Below are 23,007 nucleotides of genomic sequence, written 5' to 3' on the forward strand. Positions count from 1 at the left end.
CGTGGGGACTGATTTGATTGAGCATTTCGAAGTGAAGGCTGGCTTGACCGCAGTCTCAAATCGATAAGAAAAATGTGACCTTTTAAATCCCTTTCATTAAAGCAAAATGTATTTACATTATTCTGAACAAATCATGAGTTTAAATGAAACACTGAAACGTAAATAAAACATGTATGTCGTGGCAGTTTTGGGATATTGACAATTTCTGTATCTGTTCTGTTTTGTGACTAAACGATTGGGTTCAGTTCTTTCAATCATTCTGTCACAGAATCAGACACGTTTCAGAAATCATTTAAATACCTTAACTTAACATACAACACATAAATATACAATATACAGTAAATTAGAGGATATAACAAGAACCTACCACAACCATCCAGCAGACCTGCAGCTGTGCTGCTGTATAGACGATTATCAATACTGACCTAAATGAGCAGAAGAGAAGAGAACATGTGATCTATTCCCATCAACCCCATCATCAATAAAGCTCACTGATGTAAACAGAACATGTAACAGGGACAACGACAAACACTGGAACTGGTCAGTGGAATTTATAAGAAAATAATAATATTTCAAGCAATAAATAATATTACACACACACAAACACAAACACACACAAATAAGTGATTTAATGCCTTTATCGTCGCTGTGTTACATTCTTCTGCAGAACTGACTTTCATTGCCTACTCTAAATTGCTCCTACTTGTAAGTGATTGTGTGAATACAAATGATTGTAAATAAATAAATAAATGAGTGTATTATGTCTAACAATGAACAAAGAGTGTATCTTAATATCTTCATGGTGCAGCCAGATTTGACAGGTGGGTCAGCATCCTTACAACATGGACTGCAATGTACTGTACATGTAGTAATGGGGATTTTGACTCACTTAACTGAGTCGATTCTTTCGAACAAACTTTGAAGTGAATCAGACTACAATGAGGTATTATGACTTACAAAAGAATCGATGCTTTATGTTCAACAGTGTGACGCTGAAAATCTGGCAACGTGGACAGTTTGTGTAAATGTAATTTTGACTGAATATTTGAAATTAATCGTTTTATAAAGTGTCATCTTAAAATAGCTCATATTAAAATAAAGCCTTTTCGAAATAAATATATGTTTGGTGTGTCTTGTAGACCACAGCATTTGAGCACAGCATTCGAACACAGTATTTGAACACAGCATTCGAACACAGTATTTGAACACAGCATTCGAACACAGTATTTGAACACAGCATTCGAACACAGTATTTGAACACAGCATTCGAACACAGTATTTGAACACAGCATTTGAACACAGTATTCGAACACTGCATTTGAGCAAAGCATTTAAACACAGTATTTGAACATAACATTCAAGCACAGCATTTGAACACAGTATTTGAACACAACATTAGAACACAGTATTTGAAAACAGCATTCGAACACTGCATTTGAGTAACATTACACAGCTATTTTACGGCAACCATGTCCATCTCTCGAAGAAAGCTGTATTAAAAGAGCAATTTAATGAGGAACATATCTCTGTCTGATTGTGTTCTCTGATCATAATACAACATTCCATTGGTTCGCCGCCTCAACTCCTTTGGAGTGTATAATCCCCAAAACCCTTCATAAAACCCTTATGTTTCTTTTTAAATGACAGAATATTTTATTAAATACATTTAAGGTCGTGTCTAGGAGAGTGTCAGTACACATTTCCGTAGTATTTTGCCCAGTTTTTAGTAGAAAATTAATTTAAAAAAAATAAAACCGATTCATTCTTGCTTGCGAATCGATTCCCCCACTCAGTTTTTAAGGAGTTGTTCAAAGCTGAATCAAAGGTGAATCGACTCTCTTCTGGTGAATCGTGCATCACCGCTGCAGGGCGCTGCTGTGTAAACCTTAGAGAGGATGGACCGTCGGCTTTCTCCCGAATAGCTCAGTGGCTTTGCAACTTCTGATCACTTTCCTAAAACGTTTAGTAAAGATAAATAGGCTGATATAAGAGTTGTACAGACTTTATTTAGAATTAAGCAAGTGTAAGTGTAGCGCAGCCACATTAAACAGGGCTTTAATGGTGATGCATGCACGGAAACAACCGAGACTCACTGATGGGTAAACATTCACATTTCAGCTCAACTCTATTTATTTTACACGTTTTATTTATTCTGCATGATTGCGAAAGCCAGAATCAGTTGAGCCCACTGATAGATTTACATTCACTTAAGTGATTTAGTTGGTTTGAAAGTGCTAAGTTAGCCCGCTAGCTTTAATATGCACAAAAGTTACCCGATGCTGCTTCCTTATAAACTTTTTGTTCCTTTTTTACAGGTGTAACGAGCGAAGGGATTACCAGTCCTACCAGGTACGCGAAATGATAATCAAATGTAAAACAAATCGCTCTTTTAGTTTTCCAGATTCTCACATTAGAACTATATTAAATAACATTAAACTGTTAAGCTAGCCGTGCTAAGCTAGCAAGATCCGGGCCTCTGTGTACTTTCCCTATGCTAGGAACTAGGGCTGTATCCTAAATGACTAGTCTGTCCCTACATCGGTGCACTTCTTAGGGTGGATATCAAAGAATTGATATACGTAGCTAGTGAACCTTTGACACAATGTAGGACGTAATTGAGATACAGCCCACCCGTTTGAAGGCTCAGTGTATAGCTAGCGATTTAAATCTACGTCTACCTTCCACCTAAGAGTAAATAATTACACCTTTAATCGTGTAGATTGTGTATATATATGTATATATATATATATATATATGTATATATATATATATATATATATATATATATATATATATATATATAAATGTATGTGTGTACACATATGTATGCTTGTATACACACACAACACAAGTGTGTGTGTGTGTATATATACGTATGTATATACAGGGGTTGGACAAAATAACTGAAACACCTGGTTTTAGACCACAATAATTTATTAGTATGGTGTAGGGCCTCCTTTTGCGGCCAATACAGCGTCAATTCGTCTTGGAAATGACATATACAAGTCCTGCACAGTGGTCAGAGGGATTTTAAGCCATTCTTCTTGCAGGATAGTGGCCAGGTCACTACGTGATGCTGGTGGAGGAAAACGTTTCCTGACTCGCTTCTCCAAAACACCCCAAAGTGGCTCAATAATATTTAGATCTGGTGACTGTGCAGGCCATGGGAGATGTTCAACTTCCCTTTCATGTTCATCAAACCAATCTTTCACCAGTCTTGCTGTGTGTATTGGTGCATTGTCATCCTGATACACGGCACCGCCATTGGATGCACATGGTCCTCCAGAATGGTTCGGTAGTCCTTGGCAGTGACGCGCCCATCTAGCACAAGTATTGGGCCAAGGGAATGCCATGATATGGAAGCCCAAACCATCACTGATCCACCCCCATGCTTCACTCTGGGCATGCAACAGTCTGGGTGGTACGCTTCTTTGGGGCTTCTCCACACCGTAACTCTCCCGGATGTGGGGAAAACAGTAAAGGTGGACTCATCAGAGAACAATACATGTTTCACATTGTCCACAGCCCAAGATTTGCGCTCCTTGCACCATTGAAACCGACGTTTGGCATTGGCACGAGTGACCAAAGGTTTGGCTATAGCAGCCCGGCCGTGTATATCGACCCTGTGGAGCTCCCGACGGACAGTTCTGGTGGAAACAGGAGAGTTGAGGTGCACATTTAATTCTGCCGTGATTTGGGCAGCCGTGGTTTTATGTTTTTTGGATACAATCCGGGTTAGCACCCGAACATCCCTTTCAGACAGCTTCCTCTTGCGTCCACAGTTAATCCTGTTGGATGTGGTTTGTCCTTCTTGGTGGTATGCTGACATTACCCTGGATACCGTGGCTCTTGATACATCACAAAGACTTGCTGTCTTGGTCACAGATGCGCCAGCAAGACGTGCACCAATAATTTGTCCTCTTTTGAACTCTGGTATGTCACCCATAATGTTGTGTGCATTGCAATATTTTGAGCAAAACTGTGCTCTTACCCTGCTAATTGAACCTTCACACTCTGCTCTTACTGGTGCAATGTGCAATTAATGAAGATTGGCCACCAGACTGGTCCAATTTAGCCATGAAACCTCCCACACTAAAATGACAGGTGTTTCAGTTATTTTGTCCAACCCCTGTATATACAGTGTATCACAAAAGTGAGTACACCCCTCACATTTCTGCAGATATTTAAGTATATCTTTTCATGGGACAACACTGACAAAATGACACTTTGACACAATGAAAAGTAGTCTGTGTGCAGCTTATATAACAGTGTAAATTTATTCTTCCCTCAAAATAACTCAATATACAGCCATTAATGTCTAAACCACCGGCAACAAAAGTGAGTACACCCCTTAGTGAAAGTTCCTGAAGTGTCAATATTTTGTGTGGCCACCATTATTTCCCAGAACTGCCTTAACTCTCCTGGGCATGGAGTTTACCAGAGCTTCACAGGTTGCCACTGGAATGCTTTTCCACTCCTCCATGACGACATCACGGAGCTGGCGGATATTCGAGATTTTGCGCTCCTCCACCTTCCGCTTGAGGATGCCCCAAAGATGTTCTATTGGGTTTAGGTCTGGAGACATGCTTGGCCAGTCCATCACCTTTACCCTCAGCCTCTTCAATAAAGCAGTGGTCGTCTTAGAGGTGTGTTTGGGGTCATTATCATGCTGGAACACTGCCCTGCGACCCAGTTTTCGGAGGGAGGGGATCATGCTCTGCTTCAGTATTTCACAGTACATATTGGAGTTCATGTGTCCCTCAATGAAATGTAACTCCCCAACACCTGCTGCACTCATGCAGCCCCAGACCATGGCATTCCCACCACCATGCTTGACTGTAGGCATGACACACTTATCTTTGTACTCCTCACCTGATTGCCGCCACACATGCTTGAGACCATCTGAACCAAACAAATTAATCTTGGTCTCATCAGACCATAGGACATGGTTCCAGTAATCCATGTCCTTTGTTGACATGTCTTCAGCAAACTGTTCGCGGGCTTTCTTGTGTAGAGACTTCAGAAGAGGCTTCCTTCTGGGGTGACAGCCATGCAGACCAATTTGATGTAGTGTGCGGCGTATGGTCTGAGCACTGAAAGGCTGACCCCCCACCTTTTCAATCTCTGCAGCAATGCTGACAGCACTCCTGCGCCTATCTTTCAAAGACAGCAGTTGGATGTGACGCTGAGCACGTGCACTCAGCTTCTTTGGACGACCAACGCGAGGTCTGTTCTGAGTGGACCCTGCTCTTTTAAAACGCTGGATGATCTTGGCCACTGTGCTGCAGCTCAGTTTCAGGGTGTTGGCAATCTTCTTGTATCCTTGGCCATCTTCATGTAGCGCAACAATTCGTCTTTTAAGATCCTCAGAGAGTTCTTTGCCATGAGGTGCCATGTTGGAACTTTCAGTGACCAGTATGAGAGAGTGTGAGAGCTGTACTACTAAATTGAACACACCTGCCCCCTATGCACACCTGAGACCTAGTAACACTAACAAATCACATGACGTTTTGGAGGGAAAATGACAAGCAGTGCTCAATTTGGACATTTAGGGGTGTAGTCTCTTAGGGGTGTACTCACTTTTGTTGCCGGTGGTTTAGACATTAATGGCTGTATATTGAGTTATTTTGAGGGAAGAATAAATTTACACTGTTATATAAGCTGCACACAGACTACTTTTCATTGTGTCAAAGTGTCATTTTGTCAGTGTTGTCCCATGAAAAGATATACTTAAATATCTGCAGAAATGTGAGGGGTGTACTCACTTTTGTGATACACTGTATATATATATATATATACATACATACATACATACATATATACACACACACACACACACACACACACACACACACACATACATATATTAAGGGCCTTGCTCAGGGGCCCAATTGGCTTTGATGGAGCCCTGCTATGGATTTTCCAGGGTCAAAGCTTATTCATTGAATAAATTATCCGTTAACTGGGTTTGTATTTTTTTGTACTAACTGTATTCTAATTGTACTTCACAGACCCTTAAGTACCAATCTAAGAGCCATTCCACAAACGAGCACCGTCATGAGAAACAGCACAACTCCTCGGACCAAACTCCACCCAATAAGATGCTGCGCAGATCAGATAGTCCAGACGGAAAGCGGAATGATGGCGATGGGAGGGCGCTCCACATGCATCAACATAAAGAGAGCAGTACGTTCACATACAGTTATGCTAAATGGTTAATATAAAGGCCCGTTACTATCTTGAGGCGAATGATATTTTTTATATTAAAGATTGCATATCTCAGCCCAGTGTTTGTGTGAACACCTGGTCAGGTCAGGGGCACCTGAGATTCACACACTCCTCAGTAATGTGCCACCCAAGCGTCCTTAAATACTTTATTTTTAATGATTTACTTCAGAAATGTGTGTTCCATTCATTCAATGACATGACAAGCTTAATAAACTATTGTTTTCTTCAACTGCTATGACATACATGTTACTTATTTTCTTCTTAATCCAAGCAGTCTTTTATGTTGAGCGTGTGCAGAAGGTGTCACTTTGCTTCATTCAGCAAAATACTTTAAATTTGCACCTCTGTTGTCCGAATTAGTAGGTCAGTGGAAAAAGCCTCGGCTGAGCCGCGTCCCCACGTCTTTATACCTGGATTTAAAGCCCTTATTCATTTATGTAAACATGATCGAACAGTCTCTAAAAATGTCTGTTTTCTTGATGTAAACTTCTCAATCTGAGGGCCGTTTTTAAGTTTCATCTCTGTGTTTTTCAGGCACCAGCGCTTCTCCACACGAGACCTCTATCAATCACGGCCATCACAGTGCCAACTCTCACTCGCTCCCAACCAAATGTGCAGAAATGGTAAGTGTGTGTTTCACTTCTGTTCTGACTCTCTACAGGCTGTAGCTGCGCTCCTAACCCTTTAATGAGTCTAAATTCTTGGGTAAAAATAAGCTTGTCTTGTTTGGGTTGTGTCTACTCCTTGGTTGACGTGTAATATATTTGTAGATGACACTGTGGTTGTAAGAAAACAGCCTTTCTAACCTAGATGTCAACCTAAAGCTAGCAGCTGAAAAATCATCCATGAAAATTCATCATTTTTGTAATCGTCTCAACTGTTTGGTAGAGGCTCATTAAAAATACTGTGAGCACCAGTTAATAGTATTAATTGTTTGTTGTCGGTATAGTCTTAAGAAATGCAAAGAAATAACAATTAAGGGTTTGATTAGGATCATTCGTCTGTTTTTTAGGTGACAGCAGTAATCAAACGATGCCTGCTTTGTCCATTAACCCTGTTAATGGTTGACGTTCCTACACTACACTTTAGTATGGTTTAGGCTTTGGGCCACTGGATGGGGAAAATATATCCGCCCAAAATATTAGCCAGCTGATCTATCGGTCAACCACAACTTAAAGCGGTTTACATTTATAGCATTTAGCATTCACCTTTATCCAAAGTAACGTACACTTGTAGCCAATCACAGGAGCCTTAACCATGGCAGCTTGTTTTTACATTTACATTAAATGAGGTTCAAGCTATTAAGGGTTAAGGACCTTATTTAGGGGGTCCAGCAGTTGCAACTTGGCAGTGCTTGGGCTTGAACTGGCAACCTTGTGATTATCAGTGCAGTATCTTAACCACTGAGCTACCAAAGCTTGTTGATGGTGGGGCTCAAACCAGCAACCTTAATGCTCTTGCATCGTTCCTCGGTTTCCATGTGCCGTCCGTTGTATTTCCAGCCCCAGCGCGATCCGGCTGACGACTGGTCCGAGCACATCAGCTCGTCTGGAAAGAAGTACTACTACAACTGCAGGACGGAGGTGTCGCAGTGGGAAAAACCCAAGGAGTGGCTGGAGAGGTAAGAAGCACGCGTCCTGTGTGTTACTAAAACTCATTGTGGTGCAGCTTGGCTCACTCCTGTATCCGTCTGATGCTGTTTTAATGCAGAGAACAGCGACAGAAGGAAGCTCCGAAGGCCGTCGTGGTTAACAGTTTTCCCAAAGACAGAGATTACAGGCAGGAGGCCATGCAGGCGGCCGCTTCTGCAAACGCAGTCACTACTATGAGTAAGTCCACATACTTTTGATCGCGCATTTGCACACTTTACCGTTAGCCTGATTAAGCAATGCAGTCTTTTCATGCGACGTTACTCCTGTTTCAGAATCGGCTCCGGTTGAGAAGCCAGCATCACACGGCGCTTACTCCCAGGCCTCCTGCAGTGGCTCCGGGTCCCAGAGCGTCTCGAGCGCTCCCAGTTCGTCCACGGCGTCCTCCTCACACTCCTCGGCTCTCCTGCAGGACCCGGCTCTCCTCAGGCAGCTTCTTCCTGCACTCCAGGCCACGCTGCACCTTAACAATGCCAGCGTGGACATGGCCAAAATTAACGAGGGTAAGCACTCTACGGCGCCCTCCGTGCTCCTTCTAGGGAATCACATGGACGGTTTGTTGGTTTTGTGAAGGTTTTAGTTTTGTTATTGTCCTTTTTCCTCTCAGTACAGACAAAAAACAGTACAGTAAGTACAAGGTACATTTTTCGGACCTACTGAGTCAATGTACAGTGAGGAAAATGCTGTAAATGTAGTTTACTGGTATTATGAATGTAATAAGCTGAACTGTAAATCCTTGAATACTTCAAGTACTCCAATTACTTTTGTATTCCGGATTAGGCAACAGGTATAAAACATTAAAGCTCTGTGCAGCCGGGTGTTGTATTTGTGTGCCGGCTTTCAGTGTTACGACTTTGCTTTAACGGTGTCTTTGTCTGCTTCTTTGTATGGTTCCTCCTCCCAGTCCTGACCGCCGCTGTCACCCAAGCTTCCTTACAGTCTATGCTTCATAAACTGCTCACTGCTGGACCGTCTGCTTTCAACATCACTGCTCTGCTTTCCCAAGCCGCTCAGCTCTCCACACAAGGTACGCCTGCACCTCTGTCGGGCAGTTACGCTGCCGTGATGCGTTTTTCTTTTTTCTCTTTTACTACAAATTTCAAATCCCACCAGCATCTCGCAGCATTCGGTCACTGCAGTCCTAATTACTGCCACAAATACACACTTTATGTCAAGCGTTACTTGCCTTGGGCACACGTCGAATACAGGGATCAAACCTGAGCGTATTTTAATTCATGTATACAGAGGTTATAGCTTGTTTAACAGCATATGGACCTAAAATATGCAGCAAAATGACAAAGATAGCTTGGAATTAGACCAGGTGTGTGCAGACTTTTACACAGGCTGGTAAATATACAAGTGGATTCGTGCAAAATGAATCTTTTTTTCTTATTTATTGTGCCAGCCAGGACTGGTTTCACTGGGAAAGGACAGGGTGCCAATCTATCACAGACAGGGCTTGGGCAACCCATCCTTTGACAGAGCAAATCATATCTGTGTAGAGACCTGAACAGTCGATAGCACCACTAAGATTCGAACCTGGATTGCTGCAGCGGTGGGCTAGTGTACTAGATCACTGCCCCATTTTTTTACCAACAGCCATGTACCCTGTACTTTTTTCCAATTTGTAAGGAGTTTTATGGTAAAATAAAACACGTATTTCCATACAAGGCATCATGGCATTTTTACTAGCTTAGTAATCATTTATCAAGAACATAATACTGCTGTATGAGCGTGCAGAGTAAAAGCAATAAAATATAGACATATTAATATTAATTGAGCTACAGAAATGAATGTAAAATACACTAATGAATATCTGACCTGCATTACATGTGAATAAACTATGCTGTAAATGCATCCTTTCTATTATCATGTATTTCTGCCCCACAGCTCAGCAGCCCAGCCAGTCGCCCATGTCTGTGACCCCAGACGCCTCGTCCCCCAAGTCCTGCCTCGTGTCCCCCAGAGTCAGCACTCCTCAGACCAACAGCGTGCCCCCGAAACCCCTCCAAAACACCATCAGCTCTGTGCCGTCTCTGATCAAGGTCAGAACCAGATACGAACCCGGCGTGACCTTCGTCTCTGTTTGTTTTGCATTGCTGATATAAAGCGTTATGTCCTCAGTCTGGGACCCGTGAGCTTTGTTTTTCAGCCTAGTATCCCGGGGCTGTTAATGTGATGCTGATGTTAGCGGTTATAAAATGTCAACATGCTTTCTCGGGCATCTGGTTTAACAAAACAAAACAAGAAAACACTCTTATTTCTTGTAGGTTTGCGAGTCAGGGGTGAAATCGGCGTTCCAGCACTCCACTGATAAAACGCCGGAAGTGGAAGACCCGCGACTTCAAAGGCAAAAGTAATGCTCCGGGTTACACGTCATTACGGGTTCCTTTGTGTTTTTATTATGAATGTAGGAGCAGTAGACACAGCACAGAGTTTGTTTCTATGATGTTTCAAACCTGGGTGACGTTTTTCCTTCCTTTTTTGTGTATTCTGAAAATATAAAGGGCAAAAACGTACACACATTATATTATTTATTAGGTTGTACATTCTGTATTGTCAATTACCTTTGTGGAGAGCCATCCTACTATAAAAATAGACCCAGAAAAAATATAATACCCCGAAAAATGATGGGTACATTGTATTTATACAAGATGCCGTCCGTATAGGACACACAAAACACACTCATAACTTACCTGCTATAGGGAGTCCAGGTCCTCACCTCTATTAAACTTACACCGACGAGGCATAACAATATGACCACTGATAGGTGAAGTGAACAACACTGATTATCTCTTCATCACGGCACCTGTTAGTGGGTGAGATATATTAGACAGAAAGTGAACATTTTATCCACAAAGCTGATGTTAGAAGCAGGAAAAATGGGCGAGCGTGAGGATCTGAGTCGAGTTGGCTGGACGACTGGGTCAGAGCATCTCCAAAACTGCAGCTCTTGTGGGGTGTTCCCGGTCTGCAGTGGTCAGTATCTATCAAAAGTGGTCCAAGGAAGGAACAGTGGTAAACCGGCGACAGGGTCATGGGCAGCCAAGGCTCATTGATGCCCGTGGGGAGCGAAGGCGGACCCGTGTGGTCCGTAGCTCAAATTGCTGACGAAGTTCATGCTGGTTCTGATAGAAAGGTAACCGACTCCGTGCCTCGACAAGTCAGGGCTGTTTTGGCAGCAAAAGGGGGACCAGCACAATATTAGGAAGGTGGTCATAATGTTATGCCTGATCGGTGTATTTTACTAACTCTGCACCCTCACAGCTACTCAAACACCCTACACCATCCATATAAAGCAGCAACCGATATGGCGTTAAGAATCAAACATACACACCTTTAGGGCTTGGCCCCTTAATTCCTAGTAAGTGCGCGAGTGATTGGATCTTTCACATACAGTAGAAATATCTCGTTTCACTAAACCTGTTAAAAAGTACATGGAACAGTCGTCCTTTGCCAAGGTCTCACAGATAGCCATATCATGTTGAAGCCCATTGCATTCTTGGTGCCTTTATGGACACCTGGGCTCTAATTTGCTGGTCAGGCAGAGGGAATTTCATGGATAACTTATAACTTCTGCAATTATGACTCTCAGTGCGCTATACGGATCCCCATATGAGCCCTATATATGCAGGTGAAAATAAGCGATCGACTGCTGCACATATGATGGAGGAAGCATGTGTTAGTCACAGTTCTCCATGGTCAGAGGTAGTATTTATTTTATGTGTCATTTTTTTTATATATTATTGTCTTTCCATTTTTCTCCTTACAGCAGTCAAGGGCCTCCGAGTTTGGCGTCCAACGGGTGCCTGCTGAATAACAGCACTTCTGCATGTCCTCCCACCACCTTCAGTCCTTCACTAGCACTGCACTTCAATGAGAATCTGATCAGACATGTGCAGAGCTGGCCGTCAGATCACGTAGAGAAGCAGGTAATGCTGGACTAGCATCACGCACGTCGTCATGTTTAACACCTTTACACTGACTTTTGCATCATTTAGCAAAATACCGCTCAAGCAATTGAGAGTTTAGGGCCTTGCTCAGGGGCCCGACAGTGGGGCTTAAACTGGCAACCTTAAGTTGCTTAGCCGCTGAACAGACGCCTTTATCCAAAGTGACTTACAGTACTGTTCCAGTATACAGTCTGAGCAGTTTAGGGTTTAGGACCTTGCTCAAGGGCCCAACAGCAGCAACCTGCTTAGTTCTGTATGGATTTAATTATCGGGCAGCCCTGTAGCTCTTAGCGTTCTCTCTGTATCTCTTCTCTCAGGCTGCAAAAGCACGCGAGGACTTCCACACCCTGGGCAGCATCAACATGTCTGAGATCTGTGTGGAAATGAAAAAGCTTCGTTCCCTGGTGAGAGTGTGTGAGATCCAGGCCACGCTGAGAGAGCAAAGGTAAACGGCTCCAACATGCTGGACACTAGAGGGCACTGACCGCCTGCATTAAGGGGTTTTTGGTAGCGTGGACGGTTCATTCAGCTTTGGATGTAAACATGATAATAGTAATAGTAATAATAGTGTGAAGCATAAAACACTCAGATCCTTCAGCAAGTATGACCGCAATGACATAATTCGTATTTATTATCTATTTTTAAATTAAAATATGCAGTATAATCATAAAATTATACTAATTTATGGTATGTTTTGGCTATATATAGTTTTTTAGTTGGTTTGCAGTCAGATTAGGCTGCTTTTACCACAAGGCTGGGGGCGGCTCAGTGGGTAGCACTGTCGCCTCTTAGCAAGAAGGTCCTGGGTTCAGTTCCCAGATGGAGCAGTCAGGGTCCTTTCTGTGCTGAGTTTGCACGTTCTCCCCGTGTGTGTGGGTTTCCTCCGGGTGCTCCGGTTCCCTCTGACGGTCCAAAGATGTGCAAGTGAGGTGAATCAGAGATACAGACATTGTCCATGACTGTCATGAATGTAACCAAAGTGTGTAAAACATGACATTTTAAATTCTAATAAAATAAGAAATAAATAACCTCAAGGCTGGGTGCATTTTGGCAGGCCTTTATATGATGTGTTTAAATCTTATTAAAACACCTATGCTTATAAAATATGGACTTTCCTAATTCTAACCCAGACTTTCTCCTCTAAAGGATACTGTTCCTGAGACAGGAGATCAAGGAGCTGGAGAAACTGAAGAATCAGAACTCCTTCATGGTCTGAGAAGCTGTCGGTTCAGGTTTTCTGTTGTTTTGTGTTTTTTTTTTATTTTAGAAGGAACTCAGCAGCTGGCTGCCTTTTCTGAACAGTGGACCTACAGACTGGACTGGACTGGGCTCTCTCTCCGAAAGCAGGAGAACCGAAAAGCCCACGAGAGGTCACTGCTACACGAACCCCTAAATTCCTCCCTCGCCCTCCGTGTACATACGCTCCTCCGTTCTGAACACGGTTACTGTTTATCTCCACGCACACCCACTGATCTCCGGGGCATGTGCGACAGGTTCAGGTCTCACGGGAACGTCGACCGACTGTGAGTCGGGACTCGACCCGAGACGCTGAACGGTGTAACGATTCGCTAAGTAGTCCGTAAACGTTTGCTTCCCTCACAGCTAGTCGTGTAGGATTTTTATAATCCGGTTTCACCGTGGAATCCTGAGTGTGCGTCTGTAGTAGAGATATCGACCGGCTATTTCTCTCAGAAATAAACCAAGCTGTTTATATGATCAGAAAACGTCTCGTCTGTCTGATTTTTGTCTCTTCTATTCTAATATCAGTGTCAAATTGATCCTCAGAGATCACAAATGCTCTACACTTTGCTCCAGAGTATTCAATATTTCTGTATTAGTGTCTTTAAGACGGTAGACTGAGCAGTAGGACGCATTTTATAGTTGGAAGCACTTTTATTTAAATGCATTTTTCCCAATTTTCCTCCCAATATAGTTATAGTATCCAATTAGCCGATTGCATTACGCTTCCTCTCTACTGATGCTGATCTCTACTTCTGATTGAGGACTGCTGTGACCAACACACGCCCCATCCAACATGTGCGAGGCGAGTATGCGGATCAGCTTTGTGTCTGGAGAGCCACACCCTGATCAACATTATTCCTCTGCTCTGTGCAGACGCCATCAATCAGCCAGCAGAGGTCGTAATTGTATCAGTCATGAGGAGTCCCTATCCGGCTCTCACCCTGTATGAACGACAAGCCAATCGTTGTTCCTGTGGCTACCCAGCCCAGCCAGATGGCCGAGCTGAGTTTCGAACTGACGAGTGTTTTACCGCAGTGCCACCTGAGCCGGCCAGTTAAAAGCACTTTTGAGGGCTTATAATGGCTGTTCTCGTAACCCAAAACAACATTCTCGGGCTGATTAATACACTTTGTGTCAAGAAGGGCAGAAATGACCCCACCTGAACACCCCTTTTAATAGTATATGATCTGTAGTTGAATCGAAATAATAGTTAAGCAGGTCTCACAGAAAAATGTTTAGCTCTGTTACATTTAAATGTATTTACACACCAGTCTTGTGATTTCTTAAAACTACTTTTTCAACAAATAAAGAACCTTTCTGTACACGAATACGTTTATTTAATGTGGGTTTTCTGTAAAAGAAGTACATACAGAAACTATGATGATTAATTTGGTGTAGAAAATACCATAATGTGCCATGGTGTTGCAATTCCTTAACAGTTAATTATAATGAACTCCAGCTAGTTTAGCTATAGCACCCATATAACTAGGGCTAGTTTGACTGCAACCAGTAAAAAGTCCATAACACAAAGTGTGGCGCCCTCGGTTCCACCAAGGTCGGGAAAGTATCCCAAACTGTCACGTTATGTGTCCAGTGACAATTGTAAGTCACACGGATGAATAAAAAGTGCTAAATGCAAAATCAAATTACTTTATTGTCATGTCACATTAACACAGGTGTGTAAGGTGAGTGAATTGTAATACATATTAATTACAAAAACACACATTTACTTATATATACTAGCACCATCTGTTCAATATACTATATACAGGGTATTGTTTAAAGGCTATTAATGTACAGATGTACAAGAATTACGGTATGATGTACTGAAAAATGTGGAATAATTAAAGTCCAAGATTCTAGAATATAGAATAGAATGCTTTTATTTGTCATGTATACATATACAGAGGTACAGTATGACTAAATTCTGTCTTCGTGTATCCCAGCTTGTTTGGAAGCCATTGTATGGCGCCCCAGAGGGTTAAGGGCCTTGCTTAAGACCCCAACAGTAGCTGCATGGAACCCTCAACCTTTTAGTTGATAGTCCAAAGCTCTACCCAGTAGGCTGCTACTGTCATATGTAATGCTAAATAGTGGTACAGTTGGTAGAGTGTCTTTTCGTGTGGAGTTTGCATGTTCTTCCTGAGTCCCTGTGTCGGTGTGGGTTTCCTCCAGGTGCTCCAGTTTCCTCCTGCAAGTCCAAATACATACATTCAGGTCAGTTGGAGCTATTACAAATTGCCCCAAGTGTGTGTGTGTGTGTGTGCGCGCGCCCACTGAACCTGACCCAACGCGACCCTGATCAGGATTAAGCTTTGGTAAAACGATGAATGGATGTCATGAACGTAAATATACAAATTAGACAGAGAATCAGCCAATGAGAGCATTTGTGGGAGGAGTCTGTTCAGACAGCAGACTTGGCTCGGTGGTGTGTGTGTGTGTGTGTGTGTGTGTGTGTGTGTGTGTGTGTTCGTTCAGTGTTACACTCGGGCTGTGGAGCGGTGAGGTTTCAGTCCGGACTCTGGACTCTTTCTAGACAATATCACCAACAAAGAAAGCCACACAGGAGTGATTTCTCTGGATGTGATAGATCTGTAAGTTGAACAGAGATGCGCACTGATCGCGGACTGTAGTTGCGCAGTTTGACGCGTTTGCGCCTCTACGGTGTGATTTTGCGCTACGATGTTTAGTGGCGCACTGAGCAGAGCCGTGTGTGGATTTTACCGTCCGGATCTCTTCTCCTGCATTCTTTCTGTGATCTGGACCAACTGAGAGATATAAAGTGGCAGTCCAGAAGATCTAATGTGTCCCCAAATGGATCGACTGGTGTCCATCTGGCTGCAGTTGGAGATCTGGGCCATGGCTGTGCTCCTAACCAGAGGTGAGGAACTTCTCCGGTAACTTGGTCCAGTGTGATTAAATATCATTGAAATAAGGATTCAGTCCACTATTTTGGTGTGAGGTGCTGTCCCATAACTCCATACAAAATAAAAATAAACAGAATTCCTTTTATTGTGTTCTGAAATGCACCGACAGTGTTATTTTATACGAAACATTCAGATTAAATTAAGGAAATACATTGGAACTGCTGCATGTTCTGTGTAAAAGCACTTTTGTTGTTTTTTTAGTTTATTTTGATTAGAGATCTTGTTCTAAAAATGTAGTAAAGTAAATAATAATCAACGTAAGAGCTGAAGTAAATCCTGGATAGATATCAAATAAACAATAAGTCAAATACAGTCTAATTATGAGCTGGATTTTTAATTATACTTGTGATAAATATGACCAAACGTGTGTCTTTGGTGGTATTACTAATAAAAAAAATAAAAATCTTAATTATTTTATAATCTAATGTAAACAAAATGCCAAGACTTATGCAAGCATATTTACTGTATGTCTTATTAATAAGAGAGGTCAAGCTGATTCGAGCCGACAGGAACATTGCGGAACATTAGCGGAAGAAAACACCAGCTTCAGTGAAAGAACAACAATATAAGGCTACAGTGGACACAGGCTCACTGACACTGGACAGTTCATTCAGGATTGAAAGCATACAGTGTATCACAAAAGTGAGTACACCCCTCACATTTCTGCAGATATTTAAGTATATCTTTTCATGGGACAACACTGACAAAATGACACTTTGACACAATGAAAAGTAGTCTGTGTGCAGCTTATATAACAGTGTAAATTTATTCTTCCCTCAAAATAACTCAATATACAGCCATTAATGTCTAAACCACCGGCAACAAAAGTGAGTACACCCCTAAGAGACTACACCCCTAAATGTCCAAATTGAGCACTGCTTGTCATTTTCCCTCCAAAATGTCATGTGACTCGTTAGTGTTACTAGGTCTCAGGTGTGCATAGGGAGCAGGTGTGTTCAATTTAGTAGTACAGCTCTCACACTCTCTCATACTGGTCACTGAAAGTTCCAACATGGCACCTTATGGCAAAGAACTCTCTGAGGATCTTAAAAGACGAATTGTTGCGCTACATGAAGATGGACAAGGCTACAAGAAGATTGCCAACACCCTGAAACTGAGCTGCAGCACAGTGGCCAAGATCATCCAGCGTTTTAAAAGAGCAGGGTCCACTCAGAACAGACCTCGCGTTGGCATCCAAAGAAGCTGAGTGCACGTGCTCAGCGTCACATCCAACTGCTGTCTTTGAAAGATAGGCGCAGGAGTGCTGTCAGCATTGCTGCAGAGATTGAAAAGGTGGGGGGTCAGCCTGTCAGTGCTCAGACCATACGCCGCACACTACATCAAATTGGTCTGCATGGCTGTCACCCCAGAAGGAAGCCTCTTCTGAAGTCTCTACACAAGAAAGCCCGCAAACAGTTTGCTGAAGACATGTCAACAAAGGACATGGATTACTGGAACCATGTCCTATGGTCTGATGAGACCAAGATTAATTTGTTTGGTTCAGATGGTCTCAAGCATGTGTGGCGGCAATCAGGTGAGGAGTACAAAGATAAGTGTGTCATGCCTACAGTCAAGCATGGTGGTGGGAATGCCATGGTCTGGGGCTGCATGAGTGCAGCAGGTGTTGGGGAGTTACATTTCATTGAGGGACACATGAACTCCAATATGTACTGTGAAATACTGAAGCAGAGCATGATCCCCTCCCTCCAGAAACTGGGTCGCAGGGCAGTGTTCCAGCATGATAATGACCCCAAACACACCTCTAAGATGACCACTGCTTTATTGAAGAGGCTGAGGGTAAAGGTGATAGACTAGCCAAGCATGTCTCCAGACCTAAACCCAATAGAACATCTTTGGGGCATCCTCAAGCGGAAGGTGGAGGAGCGTAAAGTCTCGAATATCCGCCAGCTCCGTGATGTCGTCATGGAGGAGTGGAAAAGCATTCCAGTGGCAACCTGTGAAGCTCTGGTAAACTCCATGCCCAGGAGAGTTAAGGCAGTTCTGGGAAATAATGGTGGCCACACAAAATATTGACACTTCAGGAACTTTCACTAAGGGGTGTACTCACTTTTGTTGCCGGTGGTTTAGACATTAATGGCTGTATATTGAGTTATTTTGAGGGAAGAATAAATTTACACTGTTATATAAGCTGCACACAGACTACTTTTCATTGTGTCAAAGTGTCATTTTGTCAGTGTTGTCCCATGAAAAGATATACTTAAATATCTGCAGAAATGTGAGGGGTGTACTCACTTTTGTGATACACTGTATATGAATCTTAACCATATCAGAAAAACAGCATCAATTCATGCACCAAACCTGCCCTGTGTCAGCAGTTCAGACCGATGTTGGGGGTGTAATAGAGAAGCTTTCTCGGGACATATTGGCCTAATGGAATATCGTTTTAATACCATAGTCTGGTAGTATTGTTGCTGACCGTGTGCATCCATTCATAGCTACTTCTAGTATGGAAATGCTTCAAATTAATTGGTTTTATAAACATGACAGTAAGTTTGTTGTACTTTAATGTCCTCACCAGTCATGAGATATTAATCCAATATCTCACCTTTGTGATGTGGAACAACAGGTGACTTGCAAACTTGTAACTATGTCAGCATAGACCAGTGACTCAAAACATCAATGTTTCCAAAACTTAGTGAATCTATGCCACAATAAACAGTGAGGTAAAAGGGGGTCCTACCCAGGGTTATATGGTGTTTCTAATAAAGTGGACAGTAATCTGATATACTTGTTGGTATATGACTGTAGAGAATCAAGTTGTTGATTAGTTTAAATGATCAGAGATGAGCAACAAATCAACAAATCAACCATTACAGTCACGTCATGTCACTACACCGTCATGGCTTTGTGATGGTTGGCTGCACTGATGGATCATCTTTCTCCAGTGCCCTCACTCTCCTATTGCGTGTAGCAGACCCTGATAATGTCATCCATGTCCTGATGTTGTAAATCAAGCTTATTCTCGATCTTCCTCGTCTTCTGAGTCCTTCTAACGTGGTTGCTTCATTACATGTTCAAATTCAAGTAACATGCAAGACTTAATGTGGATCGGTAGCTCTGTTCTGTTCTGGCCATCATGTACACTTGCTCATTGGTCATCATCTTCCTCCATGAGATTTTCAGCAGTTAAATGTCCAGATTTCACATCCAGATGTGGCTACTGGCCAGAGCAAGGCTTTCATTAGTCTGATATTAAAACCTTGATGAAGCTGTTATACTTTACTGATTAAATCATTGTGTTTTATTCCCTCTCAGGGGAAATCCGCTGTTACTGTGACGCCCCTCACTGCGTAGCCACGGGTTACATGTGCAAGTCGGAGCTGAACTCCTGCTTCACTCGCATCTTGGATCCGCAAAGCTCCAAATCTCCGTTATCGCACGGCTGTTACGACCCTCTGCTGAACGCCGGGGCCCCGTGCCACGCCGAGTCCGGTCGTGCCACCCTGTACGGCCCCGCCACACTGGAGTGCTGTCACGAGGACATGTGCAATTACAAAGGTCTTCACGATCTCACCCACGGCCGGGGAGGAAGTCCGGGTAAGAGCACGCTACTCGGTTCTAAATCTGTGTAAAAGTGAATCGTAGGGTCGTGTTACGAAGCTGGAACTGTGTCCTCAGTTCCTAAACAGTTCCATATTATTGTTACAAGTAAAGGTGATTGTACACAGAGGTGAGAAGTCCCTGTTCCATCTTTTCTGTAATTTGTTGTACATTGACGAACCAACCCTCAAAAAACCCCCAGCATTAAAGCCTTACAGTTATTTGTTGCATTCGATGCACCTTAGCTTCACTTTTTCCGCTTGTTTCTATCCCACAGATCGTAGAAGTCGTCCTCAGACTGAAGGCGGGCGCCAGGTTGTGGCCCGCGTGCAGGAAATCCCCACCGCCAAGGAGGTGTGGTTCCGTGCGGCCGTCATCGCCGTGCCCATCGCCGGAGGCCTCGTCCTCATCCTGCTCATCACTTTGGCGCTCCGGATGCTACGTAGCGAGAACCGGCGCTTGAGGCAGCAGCGGAGCGAGATGCTCTCCCGCCTGCAGTACGGCTTCCAGGGGCAGCCGCTGGCCAAGGGGCGTGGCGCCAAGCTGGATCTGGAGTGCATGGTGCCCCTGGGCGGGCACGAAAACTGCTGCCTGACCTGCGACAAGATCCGACAGACGGAGCTGAGCGGGCCTAGACTCCTGTCGCTGGTGCACTGGGGGCGGCACGGACCGCGAGGCAAGCTGGAGCACGTCTGACGGACGTTTCCTGTTGACCGTATTTAATTTTTACATTTTTTTATACAGGAGAGACTGATAAAGGAGAAACACTTGAAGGCATCACCCATGTGGTTGCTGCTCTAGAAGCACTTTACTTTAGTCACAAGCAGACGACGGACTTTTATACTGGACCTCTAATGACCGAAGGAACCCAAAATGAGACGCGGCGTTAGCGTTTGCACTTTTGTATAAAGAATCTGGTTGAACTGCTTTAACGTTTGTACAGATGGACGCTCAGTCTTGCTGGTGTAATTGACTCGTGTAAATATTACATGTCTGACACAGATTCAGTGTGGTGTGCTTGTGTTTTTTGACCGACTACTAACAATAATGTGGACGCACGTGGACGCCCTACTAATTATTTAGTTCAGGTACTCCTTAAAGGTGTATTCAATGTATTAAATTAAATGAATTATATGCTCATGGGGTGCTCAGGTGGCAGAGAGGTCTAATCCACTAGCCATTGCTGAGATCTTGAGCTCTCGGATTTGAATATCGACCGGCTGGGCACCCAGACAGACACGACTGGGGCTCTGCTGGCTGGTGCTAAAAGTTTGTGGACGCGGTGCGAAGTGTTAAAGCTCTTACGTTCACGTCCTGATTTTCACACCGTGTATCCAACACTAATCTGAACATCTCATGAACTGACCATGAACCCTAAAGTTTCGTGAGTTATCCGGGTGTTTTGGGGGTGCCAGTACAGAGAAGGGCCTTGATGCTCCTCCACCCTGAGTTTTGTGGCTAAAGGGGATAAAGCGAGGTTGAACAAGCCTTCTGATTAAAGCATCTACAGGAAGCACGTGTAGGCCAGTCTAAAGAAGAAGGAACAAGAATGCTTGTATTTGTCATATATATAGTTACGCATGTGCGGTTCAATGAAATTCATTGTCCACATATCCCAGCCTGTTTGGAATCTGGGGTCAGAGCGCCTGGTCAGTCATTGCACAGCTCCCCTGTAGGAGACAGGGTTAAGGGCCTTACTCAAGGGCCCAACAGTGTCTGCATAGCAGATGGTTCACACTGTTTAGTAAGCCAGTTACAGAGAGCAAAGTGGAGGAACGATCTGGCTTTGTTTTATACTCTGAATATAAGAGCCGGCATTTTACTTCAGACAGTAATAACAGGGATCTCATTCTGGTGCACTCTGTATATTTTCGGCTATAACGGTTCTTATGGGTTTAATGTGAGCTTAGCCAAGGGCGTCATTACACCCACAGGGAGGCACTGAATATGAAGCTCCGCCCGTTATTCTTCAGGGTTTCTTTTTTTAGGAACATCTACTGACAACAGCAGCTCCTTAAAACAGAGTTTGGTTTACTGACTGTAACATTCATTCATTCATGTCTGTTTTACCACTGCTTTGTCCTGGTCAGGGTCACAGTGGGTAAAAAGGCAGGAAACATCCCAGACAGGTCACCAGTCCATCACAGGGCAATTTTTAGTAGCTCCATTTAATTTGACTTAATGTCTTTAGACTTGTTGGAGAAAACCCGAGCACCAGGAGGAAAGCCATGCAGACACAGGGAGAACATGCAAAGTCTACACAGAAGTACTTGCTGTGAGGCAACAGCCCCACCCACTGTACCTGTACCGCACCCAGTAGTAATGTATAAGGTATTTAATAAGGAGCCCAACGGTGGCTGCATGGCAGAACCGGGATTCAAATCCACAACCTTTTGATTCATAGCCTGAAGCTTTAACCACTAGGCTACGACTGTCCCCCAACAATGCGCTTGCTCAGCCATCTAGTTTGCTAGCCATCCATCACAGAGGCATGGGTTTGAGTCTCAAACTTGTGTTTGAGTAACCAGTTATTGATTCGTCAAATCATCAGAATCAACGCTGGAGTGGCGTGGCAGTTGTAGCCTAGTGGTTAAAGTACTGGACTAGTATGTAGAAGGTTGCTGGTTCAAGTCCCACCACTGCTTGTTTGCCACTGTTGTGCCCCTGAGCAAGTCCCTTACCCCCGCATTGCTTTAATTGTAAAAGCGTCTGCTAGATGCCACAGATGTAAACACTATGCAGCTGTAGCCTAGTGGTTAAGGTACTGGACTAGTAATGAGAAGGTTGCCGGTTCAAGCCTCACCACTGCCAGGTTGCCACTGTTGGGCCCTTGAGCAAGGCCCTTATGCCTCTGTTGCTTAGATTGTGTACTGTCACAACTGTAAGTCATTACAGATTAAAGCATCTGCTAAATGCGAAAAGATAAATGCCACCCCTATATAAGTGAAAAAATTAAAATGACTTGTTTTAATTAGTCAGTATGTGACTAAAAGCAGAAGACAGAATTTAAAATACTCAGTTGTTTACCTGTAAATACCTTGTTGTGTAAATACATCAGCGTTTGAAGACACTTTCTTAACGTACAGGAATGTTTAGCACTCCGACACGCCGCGGTGCAACACCGAGCCTGCTTCAACACGCCAGATGATATCAAAGTGCTCTAAATGACAGACTTCAGATCTGGAACATCTCCATTCCGACCGAATACAAAGAAAAAAGTGTTCACAACGGGAGGGGTGGGGGATGGGGGGGGGGGCACCCTCACCGACCCACTGATGCCTCTTTAAGTCAATTACCAGAATCCTGACAGGCTCTGTCTGACATCAGCCTCGACACTTCAAAACACCCTGCCTCGCTCGCTCACCTCCCCCTCAGCCATTATCTCCCTTTCAGCAGGTCATGTGACAGACGGAAGGATTTAAGGGGGGGCAGATTCGGAGGCCTGTG

The 23,007-nt window shown here is 43.5% G+C and overlaps 2 protein-coding genes across 3 annotated transcripts; both read left to right on the top strand.

Annotated features, from left to right (window-relative positions):
- Positions 1 to 1,872: 1,872 nt before the first annotated feature.
- Positions 1,873 to 13,554, top strand: wacb (WW domain containing adaptor with coiled-coil b). 2 transcript variants are annotated; one of them, XM_062988105.1, is made up of 13 exons: positions 1,873 to 2,099; positions 2,316 to 2,349; positions 6,012 to 6,186; positions 6,763 to 6,851; positions 7,731 to 7,849; positions 7,939 to 8,057; positions 8,153 to 8,380; positions 8,782 to 8,904; positions 9,768 to 9,922; positions 10,148 to 10,233; positions 11,650 to 11,809; positions 12,148 to 12,275; positions 12,977 to 13,554. In XM_062988105.1, the coding sequence occupies exons 1-13, from the start codon at positions 2,059 to 2,061 to the stop codon at positions 13,044 to 13,046; spliced, it is 1,527 nt and encodes a 508-aa protein (XP_062844175.1). In that variant the 5' UTR covers positions 1,873 to 2,058; the 3' UTR covers positions 13,047 to 13,554. The 2 variants fall into 2 exon arrangements, with proteins under 2 accessions (XP_062844175.1, XP_062844176.1); XM_062988106.1 differs by lacking the exon at positions 8,782 to 8,904.
- A 2,332-nt stretch (positions 13,555 to 15,886) lies between these two features.
- Positions 15,887 to 20,563, top strand: bambib (BMP and activin membrane-bound inhibitor homolog (Xenopus laevis) b). The gene is made up of 3 exons (XM_062988122.1): positions 15,887 to 15,953; positions 19,276 to 19,567; positions 19,848 to 20,563. The coding sequence occupies exons 1-3, from the start codon at positions 15,887 to 15,889 to the stop codon at positions 20,254 to 20,256; spliced, it is 768 nt and encodes a 255-aa protein (XP_062844192.1). The 3' UTR covers positions 20,257 to 20,563.
- Positions 20,564 to 23,007: the final 2,444 nt, after the last annotated feature.

Source organism: Trichomycterus rosablanca, chromosome 25, assembly GCF_030014385.1.
Source record: "Trichomycterus rosablanca isolate fTriRos1 chromosome 25, fTriRos1.hap1, whole genome shotgun sequence".
NCBI classification, from domain to species: Eukaryota; Metazoa; Chordata; class Actinopteri; order Siluriformes; family Trichomycteridae; genus Trichomycterus; species Trichomycterus rosablanca.

What these genes read in the sequence shown, in the direction of transcription:
- wacb (XM_062988105.1), top strand. Translation starts at nt 2,059, where the DNA reads ATGGTGATGCATGCACGGAAACAACCGAGACTCACTGATGG. An exon ending in CCCAAGGAGTGGCTGGAGAG is followed by an intron (nt 7,850 to 7,938) that starts GTAAGAAGCACG and finishes GTTTTAATGCAG; the next exon opens with AGAACAGCGACAGAAGGAAG. An exon ending in AAACGCAGTCACTACTATGA is followed by an intron (nt 8,058 to 8,152) that starts GTAAGTCCACAT and finishes CTCCTGTTTCAG; the next exon opens with AATCGGCTCCGGTTGAGAAG.
- bambib (XM_062988122.1), top strand. Translation starts at nt 15,887, where the DNA reads ATGGATCGACTGGTGTCCATCTGGCTGCAGTTGGAGATCTGGGCCATG. An exon ending in GGCTGTGCTCCTAACCAGAG is followed by an intron (nt 15,954 to 19,275) that starts GTGAGGAACTTC and finishes ATTCCCTCTCAG; the next exon opens with GGGAAATCCGCTGTTACTGT. An exon ending in GGAAGTCCGGGTAAGAGCAC is followed by an intron (nt 19,568 to 19,847) that starts GCTACTCGGTTC and finishes AGATCGTAGAAG; the next exon opens with TCGTCCTCAGACTGAAGGCG.